This window comes from Panthera uncia, chromosome C2 (genome assembly GCF_023721935.1).
Source record: "Panthera uncia isolate 11264 chromosome C2, Puncia_PCG_1.0, whole genome shotgun sequence".
Lineage (NCBI taxonomy): Eukaryota > Metazoa > Chordata > Mammalia > Carnivora > Felidae > Panthera > Panthera uncia.
In genome coordinates, this window is record NC_064810.1 from 112,607,252 (window position 1) to 112,622,235 (window position 14,984).

Here is a 14,984-nt window from a genome sequence, read left to right on the forward strand (position 1 = left end):
ACTACTTAACATATATTAAAACATGAATATAGCATAAACTCTATTCCTTTCTAACTTGCTCTTGGGACGGTTTGCAATAGATCAGGCAGGAGAAACAGTAATAGCTAACATACATGGAGTACTCACACATACCACACTGCTTAACATCTGCATGGTTTATCTCATTTAATTTCCAAAACAACTGTGTGAGGAAACCAAGGCATGAAGGTAATACCTTGTCTAGGATCCCATGGCTGGGATCCCACCCAGGCGGTCTGGTTCCAGAGCCAAGGTTCTTAACCACAAGTAGGCTGTTACTGAAAGACACTCCCAGAGTTTTAAGGACATCACCTGAAAGTGACATCTGTTACCTCAGGAATTCCCTGCCTACAGATGGTCAATCTGGAAGGTGGAAAGGATGTGCCTAATGAACCATAGACATACTCCAAACATAGTCAAAGACAGGTAAAAGTAACTACCAGGAAAGAAAGCTACAGAACAAGCAACTTAGGGCCACCCGAGAAAGACTGTTCTCAGAAGGGTTCGGTTTGCACAAAGGTCAGGGAAGGTGGGCGGGAACAAGAAGTGGATGGTGGTGTGTTTAGGACCAGCAGCTGACCCCTAAGTGGACTGTGCTAGACCTTGTCTAAGGGCCACCTCAGCCCATGACCTGGGCCTTTAAAGCTCATGCAGAGGCAAGGCACAGTGACCCAGTGCGGTGCCGAATGCCACTGGGGTCTGCAAACACCTCACAGTGAGACCGTCCCATCTCTTCTGGAGGCAGGAGTCTACACTTTTGCCTCTGGCTCTGTCTGTGCCCCCAAGGTGGCTCGGGGGCCTCTGCAAACTGCCTGGAGACTGGGCTTCATGCTGCTTAGATCCCACCCCATGTGGCTCAGGGCCTTCCCCTTGCAGGTCAACAGAAACACCATTTGGGGGCAGTCCACATCCTGCATTTCACTGTGGCTCAGACCTGGGATCTACCTTCCTGAAGCTGTGATCCACAGTGTGTCTTTAATGTGAAATCATGGATACCCTCTGTGGCTAGAGGAAGCATCATCCTTCCTCAAAATTACCTTCTTTACCTAGTCTATCCTAACACTGTGAAAAATTGTATCCACTGGACAGTCTTTTCATAGACAGGGCAGTCTTAGTTTGAAGAAAGGCCTTGATAAGCCTGACTGAGGTAGAAACTGAGATCATAAGGGATCCTAAATGTGGACGGAACTGCCCTTTGTGCCCAAAGGCAAGGGATTCTTTGGTGCCGGTAAGATGGGGGGAGGGAGAAGAGGTGAGCAGGGTTGTGGAGATGTGATGTCACCGCCCAAGAGATACCCAAATTTCAGGAAAAACAAAACGAATCATGAAATGCATGATATGAATAGGTTTTTATTGCAGCCCAGGGGTACCAAGGGACAGACCAAAAAGAGCTCATGAGGATTCAGGAGTGTTAAGGCCAAAGCTGCAGGTGAGAAGAAGTAAGAAAGATGCTAGGGCACACAGGAGTCATGCACAGGCTCCAGAGGCCATGAGTTCAAGCCACGATTAGCCCTACTTCTGTATGGTGAAGAACGAGAACTCTTTTTTTCAGGTATCTGAGGTATTCCTTTAACCTAGCGGCCACACACCAAACAGATCTATGGAAATGAGTAGGGGCAGGAGAAAAACAAGTTTTAGAGCAAGGATTCTTTATGAGAAGTGCAGGCCTGGACAAGTCACTGAATGTGGAAGGTTCTGGCCAGCCCACAGGCCCTTTGAGGGTGGGAGGATGGGGGCAGGGCGCAAAGTAAGGCAGCTGCTGAGTGGGAAACATGGGGCTCTGATAGGACGGTGGGAGGAAAGTGAAGACAGTCCTGCAGTTTTGCGTAAGGTGGTCATACACAGCTGTGTTTTGGGAAATCACCTGGGGCAGCCCTTGGCTTGATAGAAGGCGGACTGTTAGGCCTAACACTGGCCACTTTATAGGATGATGCGTGAGTTATATCGGTAAAACCATGTAACTGTGCTCTAGCTGTAAAAACAGAACAGTATTTATTTACACAGCAGAGCAGCCTCAACGGCTTGCTCTATTAACTTTCATAATAAAACACTTTGTTTGCAAAACAGATGAGCAAAAGGTCTCAGACGCTGTTTTTGTATCCAGAGTTTCAATTAATCTAGATATGAATTTCATGTAATTATGTTTAGGTCTTAATCCTGCTCCCCAAGGAATGTTTCTAAAGATTATTTCCTATCATTTTAATCAATTCTACTTTTCAGTTATTTATGAAAATCCAAAACAACGATATCAAAATGAAATAAGTAAAAGCACAGGTCATAACTGAAAGGCGAAATTACTTGTTGCTTAAAAGAATTATTTTAGCCTGGCACCCCTGGGTGGCTCAGTTGGTTGAGAGTCTCTTGATTCCAGCTCAGGGCATGATCTCACGATCAATCGTGGGATTGAGCCCTGAGTCAGGCTGGGTGTGGAGCCTGCTTTGGATTCTCTCTCTGCCCCTCCCCAGCTCTCGAGTGTGCACTCTCTCTAATAAAAAAAAAAAAAAAAAATCAGCCTAAATCCAAAATTTGGGTATATTCTTACAGGAGGGTAAACTCAGGGTATTTTTCTAATTCTCTCCCTCTCTCTCACCAAAAGCAGCAATCAGGTACCAGTCAGAATTTATATCACCTGGCTAAAGCAAAATAGGTAGCTAGTGAATAAGGGGACATACTGATGTCAAAAGATAAAGTTTAACTGACCTCGACCCGGAACAAGGAGAACTAGAAGATTCACTGACTCACTGCTTGATTTACCCACTAATTTTATCAGCCAGGAATAAAAACAAACAAACAAACAAACAAAACATTGGGTACATATTACAATTGTCTCTAAATTACTGAGAGCCATTCATTCTGACCCAGTAATGGGGATTTGTCTCAGCTTGCATACATCTCTTAAAATAAGTGTTCTAATTTTAACTTGATAGAATCTCAAAAGAGACGTCCAGATCACAAGACATAGTTTGAACCTGAGCCAGCAATAATACTGCTTATGTTAGCCGTTAAAATAATCCCTGTGACCTGATGTTACCAAAAGATCAGATAGAATTTTCATGACTAGTTTAGCAGCTGGTAACGTGTGGATAAGACTACAGAAGTGTTTAGCATGGAAAAGGAACTACCTCCGTGACAGTGCACACGGGAGCCATTTTACTTCTCGTGAAGCGTTTTTACGTGTGATGTTCAATTAGGCGCCAAGAACAAGAAACACGGTACTGCTTGTGAGAACTTTCTCTGCGAAATGGGGCAGCACTCCCAGCCACCCACTGCCCACCTCAATGACTCCTGTTCTCTGGCACATGGCCACTCACGCCTGTACCTCCTTATGCACAATCCCTTCTCCCACTACCAGTCAGCCACCCTTCCTCTCTCACCCTCTCACAGTCTAAATCAAGGGTCATGAGCCCAGTGCCCAAGGGGTGTGCTGGTCATGCAGAGTAGGAGTCAGTTTGGTGAAGGGGACCACAGAGCACAAGTGAATACATGTTCCATCACCAGAAGACAGTAGATACTCAGAGGAAAACATCTGTGGCCACCAGGGACCCACCTGATTTTTCCTTGCCTCTCAAGCTAAATAACTTTTCTCAATCATGCCCTGGAAATCAGAACAACATCAGTACTCAAATGTGGACTTTAATAACCTACACTAGGACCTCGTCAACTACTTCACCTACCAAGGTGGCCTGTCCTCAGAGTAGGCCTGGCCACTATGGAGACTTTCCTGGTAGTATGTCAATCTCAGTCCCTCCTGGCTGACTGCTTGCTCATTCATTCATTCAACCAAAAAATATACCCACCTACCTTCATCTGTATCCATACCCTCTGCCTTCCTTTGTGTTACAAGAACTGAAGCATCCTGGCTCATAACTGACACCAGCTTCCCCACTTGTGCACCAGGACACATCCTCTTTCAGCTTCTCAAAGACATGACTTCAGTAAGTCTCCCTTCAGTTTCCTGCATTATTAGTGCACTCACTCTTTCTCTTCTTGATCATGCCCATCAAGATACCAATATGCTTGAACTTCTCCCATCTTCAAAAAAAACAACCCCTACCACCCTCTCCAGATCCTGTATCCCTACCTAGCTCCCAGCCCATTTCTCTGCTCTCTCTTAAAGATGATGCTTCAGAAGAGCAGTCTACATTCAGGATCTCTAATTCTCCCCTCTCTTGGATCCACTTCAAACTGGCTTCCTCCCACCACTCTACCAGACATGCTCTTGTCAAAGTCACTAGTGACCGCCACATTCTAGGTCAGTACTCATTCTCAACTGTCCTCTTATAGGAGTTATCACAGCATCTGAGACAGATGGATCCCTCCTTCCCCCTTGGAACATTTTCTTTGGCTGGCATGTGCAGCACCTCACTTTCCGGGGTCTCCTCTTGCCTTACCGTTCTTAGTCTCAAGTCCCTGCTCCTCCACATTTTCCTATTTCGGGACCTTCAGGACTCTTCCATCATAATCACTCCCTTGGTTATCGGTCTCATGGCTATAAATATCACTTATATGTTGACACTCCCATACTTAGGTCTCACTTGGACCTCTCTCCTCAACTCCCGACTCTTACATCTACTTACTTTTCCACCCTTTCACTAGGATGTTTAAATTTTTTTTAATGTTTATTTACTTTTGACAGAGAGAGAGAGACAGAGCATGAGCAGGGGAGAGGCAGAGAGAGAGGGAGACACAGAATCCAAAGCAGGCTCCAGGCTCTGAGCTGTCAGCACAGAGGCCGAGGCGGGGCTTGAACTCACAGACTGAGAGATCATGACCTGAGCCCAAGTCGGACGCTCAACCAACTGAGCCACCCAGGCACCCCTCACTAGGATGTTTAATAGGCACCTCAAACTTAATATAACCCAAACTTGATACACTCAGTACATCTCTGGTCAACCCCTGCTCCCACAAACCTGCTTCCCCCACAGTCTTCTCCATCTCAGGGAATAGCAACTCCTTTACTCCAATTGCTTAAGGCCCCAAACCAGTAACAGTCATCAAACAGCTTTCTCCCACATCCCACCAAATATCTGATTTTTTTTCAAAAGAAACTGACAATCTAGGTTTCATGTGAAATTTCCTGATTTCTAAGCACTGGCCACGGAGTACAAAAAGAAGAAAACTATGTAAGGAAGACAAAAACACACTGCTCAGACAAATACAGTTTGCAGCCCACCAGTCTGAGACCTCAGAGGAAGGTATGTCTTCTGCTCAATCCACACACTTTTCCCCTCCCAGCTCCTACTGAAGGCATTTCTCACTTAGACTTCTGTCCACGAGATATCACTCTTTGTGCCTTTTTTTGCCCAATGTCAGAGCTGCTTTTAAAGGCTGGGCTGGGACTGATGGGGAAGCTTCTCCCTTGGTGATAAGGGCTGAGATAGGGGAATGGAACTGATGACAGTAATATCTGAGGACAGATCATCTGATGAAAAGAGATGAGGTCAGAAGGAGCAGAGGGCCATGCTGGAAACTGGGGTACCTGGGGCCCAACAGGCATCACTGACACCCATAAAGGAGGAACAGGACAGTCATGCAGCCACTGCTTGATTCTTCTCCAATGCTCAAATCATGGACTGTGCCACGTGACATACAGAAAACCCTCCACATGTAAGCAGATGCAAGGCTGATTAGACTCTAGCTCCCTCATTCATCTTTGCGGCCCTCAGTGAGCAGATTGTGTGGTACCAGCTCTGTGCCGCAGGCCTACCGACTGAATGAACGGGTGAGTGAACAAACAGAAGGCAGAAAAAATAAGACGGATCCAAACTATAGGGCCTCAGGGTTTTAGGTGAAGATGTAAGAGTGTGAAAGTAATGAGCACAGAAAGGCTAGGTCTTCAAGGACAATAGTCACAGTGGGGAGCTGGACCCAAGGGTGTCTCAGGGGCCAAGGAAAAATCAATCGAATCAGAAATACACAAGAATGACAGAATTCAGGACACCTAAGGTTCAATTTCATTTTTGGAAAACACTGATTTTAAAGAGGTCTGATAAGGTCTTAGTGAATAAGCCACATTCCTGAAAAAGAAATAATGGACATGAACATCCTCAGAAGAATTTAAAGCAGTAAACAAGTGGAGAGAAAGAAATCTTTTAGGTTTCTACACTTATTTTCTGAGACTAGACCAGGCCAGGTCTCAGATCATATCTAAACTCAAGTAAAAATATAAAGTTAAAATATTTGGAAATTATTTGGTAAAACAAGCTCTGTAGTCAATCAGTATGACTAACTAATTTGCATGGCAATTTGAAGCAAAACCAGTGAATTCATTCCCTTTGCTTTAGGCCCATTTTATATGGCATGAAATACCATGAACAGCGTTCAGTCAGCAGACAGAATAGAAAGCGAAAATGGAAGTAAATGACTGATTTTTAAAAAGGCTAATGAGATTTTGCCTAGCACTATGCACCAGCCAAATTCTAAGTGACATCAATAAAACAGACCCTCTAGATGGAGAAAACTTCAAAGAAACTAATGTTGACTAAAAGCCTGTCATTTCCTAAACATCATGCTAGGCACTTTCAGAAATATCATTTCATTAAGAAATGCGTATATGAACTTGTTTCTCAATATGTATATTGCAAATTACCTTAAAAATTACTAAACCAAGTATTTTAGCTCTCAAATTATGTTGTGTTCAAGAGGGTCTTCTATTATAGAAAACAGTACTCATTTGTTTTTCAGAAGCTAGATTTGAGCATTCATTCCAAGTGGTAGAACCATTAAGTGTTTCCTTTATGTTTTGTTCTATCTAAATGGTATGTAGAGGAATGCATTAGAAATGCTACCTTTGGGTGCCTGGGTGGCTCAGTTGATTAAGCGTCCAACTTCAGCTCAGGTTATGATCTTGTGGTTTGTGGGTTCGAGCCCCACACTGGGCTCTGTACTAACAGCTCAGAGCCTGGAGCCTGCTTCAGATAATGTCTCCCTCTCTCTCTGCCCTTCCCCCGCTTGTGCGTGCTCACTCGCGTAAGCACTCTCTCTGCCTAAAATAAACACTAAAAAAAAGAAATGCTACCTTCATGGCTCAAATTCATGTCAAATAGGGTTCATATTAGGCCATCTTTAGCAGAAACTTCACATAATAACAAGGCTTCACTGTTATAAGTGTAGCATGTGTTCTAAGATCTCCAAGGCTCTAAGATTCTGGGGCATCTAAATACTGCTTTGGTGACCTCATGGCACATTGTCGCTTGGAGCTGGTAAGACAAATTCTCACTTCTTCTGCAAAGCCCAACTTGCCCTCAACCACTCCATGGTTTCTCACTCCGCCTGCCACCACCCATATGCTGTCCTAGTGACAGCACACCACAGGAAGGCTCTGTCCCGAAGACCCCCAACACTATTCTGAGCCCACCAATGGAGCTTCACATTCATGCTGAGCTCCCAGAGGTCCACAGGGCAATCTGTGGAGTATCCCTGGCAGCCCAAATGTTCATCATCATCTACTTCAGTTTAAAAGATCTGGGTCACAAATTTTGCATTAACATGAAACATATACATACATTTATACATACAAATATATATGTGTGTATACATATGCATATATACACACTACACACACACACATATATATATATATACACATATACATATTTATATATAAACTATCTTTTTTAGCTCTTCCCAACTGAATGAAAAATCTTTGGAGATGGATCCATCTTTGCAGATGGATCTCTGTAAGAAAAACAAAAGCATTTTCTGGCAGAGGGAAGGGAAAAATGAGTTCTTTGATCTGGTTTCAACATTCCTACATAGGCAGCAATGGGGTGAGACAAAGCATCACCCCGGAAGGTCTTATCACAGAAATGTGGAGCTGACACCCCCCAGGGCGGACTGTACAGAAGCAGCAGCGGCTCCTATCAGGCCACAGGCCAGCTGACGCGCAATGGACAGAGTTGCTCCCAACTTCCCCAGTGGTTCATATACTCTACGGTTATGGAAATAAATCAGGGAGATTTCCAAAATTAGCATTAATTTGTTGAGCCAGGAAGAAGAAACCATCCTAACCATTTTGGTCATTTAGATCTCAAACCGTTTTTCTGGGAAATTCATTCAGAGGATATAAAAACAACTGGGTTTCTGAGAGAGGGGCCATCGTTCTAGCAAGTGAGTCCCTCTTCCCACAAAAAATGTAAGTCCACTCTACCTGCTTCTTGTTCTTCTTTGTCAAAACAAAACAAACGCAAGCAGCATCTGTGCAAACAAGGGTATCACTGAAAGGTACAGTGTGTTCAATTTTGGTAATAAGGAGAAAATCAAATGGAGTCCAAATGAACCATAGGGAAGACAGTTGCTAGGCATCAGGGGCCACATTACACGAAAAACACGAACCTTTAAACATTAGGTTGACTATTTGGGAACTGAGACCAACTGGAAGGAATTTCAGATTCATGCCTCCCCAACATATTCATCGCAAGACACATGTTCACTGTGCAGAATTAAGTGGAATGGTGGGTGGAATCGCTCACACTACTAATTATTCTTGCTCCTTCACCCTCTCATTTTTTTTTTGCTTGCTCAGCTGAATCTAGTCAATTACATTAAGCGACTGCCCTATTATAACAAATTCAGTTCTAGGGGGTCAAGCTATCATGGTATGCAGGAGCACGGTTGAAAGTAGTAGGGCGAGTTATGAGGCAATACGAATTAAAAGAATCAGGCCCACATTTCCAAGCAAGACAGGTTGGTACTTGACAAGGCCAAGGACTGAGAGACAAAATAATAATAAGAAGAAGGGGAATTAAAAAATGCTTCTCTGAATCCACCCCTTGGTAACGAATCCTGTTCTACTTGCTTTACTCAGACTACAGTTGGTATGTTTCAGAGTTTGCCTGTTTCATTCTAGACAGGGAAGACAATCAAGAACCTATAAAATGTTGGAGACATATACCGAGAGAGAGAACAGTTAGGGAGGAAAGAACACAAGATACTCGAGACCCTTATCTGGGGGAATGTTGACAGAGTTTTCCCAGAAAAGAACAGAAAAGGAAACACTTCTGCCACAAAAAGCCAGACATGCTCATTACTGTGGTGGGAGACTTAAAGAGAGGACTTTGGATAATGAAACATGAGGAGTGAAATAAAGCCTTTTGTTTTCTGCTCACTCAGGAATGCCCATGTGGGACAGAGAGTGGAGAGCTGAGCCCAACTCAATGAAGAGCTTTGCTGCTCACGGCTGTGTCTCAGATCAACCTGACAGGTTGGCCTCCTTTCAAGAAGCCTGAATCATCTTCTTCGTTCAACACAAATGAGTCAGAGGCTAAAGAACAGGGCTCAGGCCCTCACTGAGACAAGCACTGCAACTAGGTTGTATTAATTGCTAAATCAGAACCACACCAGGGGGAGTGCCAAATAAGTAATGCTGCCAAAAACAAGATGTTCACTAAGCTCTTTGTGTATGTATGAACTCACTTCATCCTCATGATAAGTCCAGAAGGTAGGTATTCTCTTCCTTCTCATTTTGCATATGGGTAAATGGAGGCACAGAGCCTAAGCCATATAGTAGGTAAACAGCAGAGTGACGACACACACCCTGCTTTTCTGGCTTCAGAAATTACTCTGCTAGACCACCTCTCAAACAAAAAGGACTAATAACCTGACGTTTACTGAGTGCTAAAGGTAGGTCAGGTCCTCTTCTAACCACTTCATAAAATCACCTCCCTTAGTGATCACAATTAGCTTTGGAGGACCCACAGGCAGACAAGTTCAGTAACTAGTCTAACTTCCAGTGAACTACAAGTTCAGTAATTTTTAATTTTTTTAATGTTTATTTATTTTTGAGAGAGAGAGAGAGAGAGAGAGAGAGAGAGAGAGAGAGATAGAGAGAGAGAGATAGAGATACAGAGTGTGAGCAAGGGAGGGGCAGGGAGAGGGAGACACAGAATCCGAAGCAGGTTCCAGGCTCTGAGCTGTCAGCACAGAGCCCGACACAGGGCTCGAATTCACAAACCATGAGATCATGACCTGAGCCAAAGCTGGACGCTTAACTGACTGAGCCACCCAGGCTCCCCCAAGTTCAGTAATTATTAACCAATCAGGAAGAAGCTACTCCAGAATGTGAACTGAGGTGGTTTGACTCCACAGTCCCTGCTCTTGACCATGACACCACACTGTTGCCAGCACTTGCTTGGTCTCCATAATAACCATGGAGAAAGCTATTAACACCCTCATTTTAGAGGTGAGGGGGCTGAAGCTCAGCAGCCAATATGAAGCAGAAGTTGGGTTTGTGCCCAAAGTACGTATTTTTTTTGTGCCCAAAGTACGTATTCTTTTTTTTTAATGTTTATTTTTGAGAGAGAGAGACAGAGAGACAGAGTGAGAGTGGGGGAGGGCAGAGAGAGGGGCAGATACAGATTCCAAAGCAGGCTCCAGGCTCTGAGCTGTGAGCACAGAGCCTGACACAGGGCTTGAACTCATGAGCTGTGAGATTATGACCTGAGCTGAAGTCAGACGCTCAACCAACTGAGCCACCTAGGGGCCCCTTAATTTTTATTTATTTTTTTAATGTTTATTTAATGGGAAACTTTTCCCATAAGGCAGTTAAGTGCTCTCTGGGTCACCGCAAACAAAGTAATTGATAACATCAAGGGCTTTCCAGATACAGCCATGTTTCTCATAAGAGAAAGACTTCCCCCAAAGTCCCCACTTGTTATTGCCCTCAGAATGATCATGAGGAACCCCCAAAATCTTAAATCCCACTCCCCTGCCCTGACCATCTCCAGTAACAGTTAAACCATTTGCACTTACGCTTTAAATGCTGGGAGATAGGAGTATATAGAAATGCTGCTTAGATTATAAATAAATGGCAGGTGTTTTCTGATATCTGTTGTTGCCCAGCCACTAAAAAATGTGTTCAGTAAACCCTGGTCCCCACCTGAAAGAAAAAAAAAATAATTAGTTATATACTTCAAAGAGAGATCACTTTTATATAAACGTAGAACTGGATCTTTAAGAACAGGTACGAATTCCATTGTTAAAATAAGAAACTCCATGTTAAACCTACCAAGGTCACCAGTTTTTTTAGTTAATTCACTAATTCAACATTTGCTGAGGAGCTGCTATGTGCTAGTCACTGTACCAGGTACTGAAGACTCAACAGTGAACAAAGGAATGGTCATGATCTTCATGATGGGCAGGGCAGGAGGAGGAAATATACACTAGTACCAGCATATTAAGAGTCCATAAACAGTATCACAAATGGGGAGAAGGGCAGCAAAACCAAGTACTGGGTGCTGAGGCACGTGTGAGTGGCTCAAGACCATATATGGGGTCAGGGAAGGCTTCCATGAGGAAGTTGTATTGAAGCCAAGATCTAAGGGGTGTATAGGAGTACTTGACTAATACAGGAGGAGAAGGGGAGGGCAGATGGTGTTTTAGGCCGAACAAACAGATGTACCAAAGATCCAAGGTGGACAGGAACACAAAGCTGTGGTAAGAAGACCATGAAGGTGGCCTGTGTAAGTGGACTGCAGAATGTGGGAAGGGGTTACAGAGCACCGGGGGAGTCTCAGAGAGGCAGGCATGGACTAGACCACACAGGGCTCACACTATAGACCTTATCCTCAGTTACAGATTTTGGACTTTATGTTAAGAACAATGGGGGAAAGGGAGGGTAGTAAAAAGCAAAGAGAGCAAACTGGGATAATGGAATTGTTTTCCAGAGCCCCCAACCACTGCCTCATCAACAGAGACCCAGAAGGACACATCACCCTAGTGTACTTTCCTACCACCGACCAAGCCTCTGGACAGGTCCAGGCCAGTCATTTCTGGGACCACAACCACACAGCATAGTACATGATCAGCCACTGGGGGTTCCTGATCTTCAGGTTTTCCTTGGAAAGTGCCAACCATGGCCATTCATTCAAAACAAGAACAATAAAAATCTAAACAGCTAAGCACCTGACCTAAATCATAAACATATCAATAACCAAACAGGTCACTAAGCCACCTGAAAACATATTCTGTCACATAGCCCATGTCCTTTCAGTTTCAGGCTCATGAGAGTTCAGAAAACATGCACAGAGCCAGAGTCTTCCTATATAGCAAAACAGTAGTTTGGGTATATAGGTGCGTGTGCGTGTGCGTGTGTGTGTGTGTGTGTGTGTACACACGTGCACGGGGGATGGCAGGCAGGGAGAATCCTGCTCTTTTGAAGTATGAGGCTAGTAACCTGAGCAGTTACTTTCCTCCTTTGCCCCAAGACCCAGTTTCCTTCCTAAATATACAGCAGGCTCAACTGGCTGTCATTATTTGGTTTTCACTGGTTTTGAAAGACTTAAACAATCTGGATATTTAATATTTGGAACGAAGTAGGAAGACCAAGCATTAGGTTTGAAGTCCAACTGTACCTTATCCATTTTCCGTATATCTCATCCTTTCTAAATACCCTCAATCAACTCTATGGACCAAAGGTATTTGTTGTACAAATGTCTATGGAATAACTTCTTTGTATTAGGAGGCTCTGACAGCTCCCCACTCCTCAAGGGACAAACAGCTCAACAGAAAATCAAGATTTTACCCTCATAAGTTCTAAAGGACAACAAAGATGGCATCAGGATGTGCTTCACTGGTTACGTGAACAAGAGCAGAGTTTAGCTGCATTGACATATCAACATTTAACATGTTGAGACACAAAATATTAAACCCATTCATCAGAGGCTTACTTGGGATTCTACAAAGAGACACCCCAACTGTGGGCATAGACAGTGGTGGTTGAGGTACAGAGACCTAAAGGTTTACTAATTTACTTTACATATAATAATCAAAAATAAAGGTTGAGGAAATGTTTACAGCAGTTTTATTTATAACAGCACAAAAGTGGAAACAGTCCAAATGTCCTTCGACAGGTGTATGAATGTGATACCTCCATACAATGGAACATTACTCAACAATATAAAGGAAAAAAGTACGGAAACCCACAGCAACTTGGATGGATCTCAAGAGAATTATGTTGTATGAAAAAAAAATCCAGTCCTGCAAAGTTACATACTACATTGTGCCATTTATAGAACATTCTTTACATTACAAAATTATAAAGACAGAACTTGTGGGTACCGGCAGTTAAGGAGCAGGGAGATGAAGGGAAATGGCCATGACCATAAAGCGGGAGAATGAAGGATCCCCGTGAAGGAACTGCTCTACTTCAACTGTGTTGGTGGTCACACCAAACTACACACATAACATTGCATAGAAAACACACACACACAAACATGTAAAACTGGCGAAATGTGAAAGGTGATGGATCCCATCAATGTCAATTTCTTGTGTGTGGAATTACGTAAGATGTTACCATTGGGGAAACTGGGTGAAGGGTACATGGGGCCCTTCTGTATTGTTCTTACAACTGCATGTGTATCTACAATTCTCTCAAAATAAGCTTTTTTGAAAGTCTAAGGATTAATGTGCTTAAAATGCAAAATACAATCAAGAACTGTTAGTCATCAGACTCTAAATCCACAAGGACTATGGCTCCTTTTGCTTAGTACTATAATTCTAGCACTTAGCAGAATGCCTTACACACACGTAAGTTACTTAATGTAATGAATATACTTGACGTTCTTTAATAGCAGAAAAGTTGAAAGAACCTGAATATCCCATTATAGCAGAATGGTTAGTACATTAGGATACTAACCACTCATGGGAATATTATTCAGCCATTAAAACTAACGGCTATAAAGATGATCAGTCCACCATGCAATATAATGATTTACAGTGACACACATCATTATAACTAAGACTATAAACACTCGTATTGGAAAAAATAAACAGTAATAGTATATAAGGTGATTGGTATTACAGATATGCTCTCCCCATGACTTTTACTTAGTATAGTTTTATTACTTTTGTAATTTTATAACTTTAAAATAGTATAATGAAGGGCAAGAATGAGAATTGTGCTAAACCTTTTTCTTTCTAAATATTCTTTACCTGTTCACTTATTTTCATTATGAAGTATGAAGCTATCAAGAGAAAATTATATGTATAGTTTATAAAGCACAAAATTGTATGCTCAATTTAAAAACTTGTACATTACCAATGCTGTTTAAATTCTGTGTGTGCTCCCTAATCCAATCCCACTACCCCTCCCCCAGAAGTAACTATTAATCATGAGGTTTTTTTTTCAGATTTTTTAAATGTTTATTTTATTACTTATTTTTGACAGAGAGACAGTGTGAGTGGGGGAGGAGCAGAGAGAGGAAGACAACAGAATCTGAAGCAGGCTCCAGGCTCTGAGCTGTCAGCACAGAGCCCAATGCGGGACTTGAACTCATGAACCGGGATATCATGACCTGAGCCGAAGTTGGACACTCAACTGACTAAGCCACCCAGGTGCCCCTGAGTTTTGTTTCTAATTATCTTGATATCCTTGGTTTTACCACATATGTATGTATCCCCACACAACATATGTAGTTTCACTTGTTTCTGAAGTTTGTAAAATTGGGGATCATGCTATATATTTTCTACTAGTTTTTCTTAGCACCACATTATAAGACCTTTTTGAAATTAAGCAATTCTACTGAAAAGGACTACTGAGTACACGCAGCACAATGAAGAAATCTAATTCCATGAAGGTCAAAATAGTAGTTGTAAAGCAGAACTTCCCAATCGGACAGGATGATCCTGGTAAAGAGGAATCAGAGCTGTTGATCCCTCAGAGCCCCTGGCCGGCTGCCTCTGGCCACAAAAGGCTGTTTCTGTTTACCCTCAGGTACCCTACAAACATCATCAGTCCCTCAGCCATGTGCCACAGCAGGGCAGAGATGCCCTGTGGGAGACAGGCAACGAGAGAAATGAAACAGGCAGAGACAACTTGTGAGTCAGTGGAACCCATTCCAATCATCAAATCTTTAAACATGCAGCAAGGACCTTGAAACTTCCACGGCCACTAACTTCATTCTGTGACTACACAGGGTCAACTTCTAGCCAAAAATTGTGGATTAAAAACAGAATTGAACTCTGCCTGG

At 43.0% G+C, this 14,984-nt stretch overlaps 1 protein-coding gene across 1 annotated transcript in view; it reads right to left on the reverse strand.

Annotated features, from left to right (window-relative positions):
• GYG1 (glycogenin 1) overlaps positions 1 to 14,984 on the reverse strand; it is a 34,969-nt gene that overhangs the window by 7,041 nt on the left and 12,944 nt on the right. Inside the window, exon 5 of the mRNA XM_049629710.1 lies at positions 10,768 to 10,894. Coding sequence (XP_049485667.1) covers positions 10,768 to 10,894 — 127 coding nt within the window. The remainder of the gene's footprint in view (positions 1 to 10,767; positions 10,895 to 14,984) is intronic.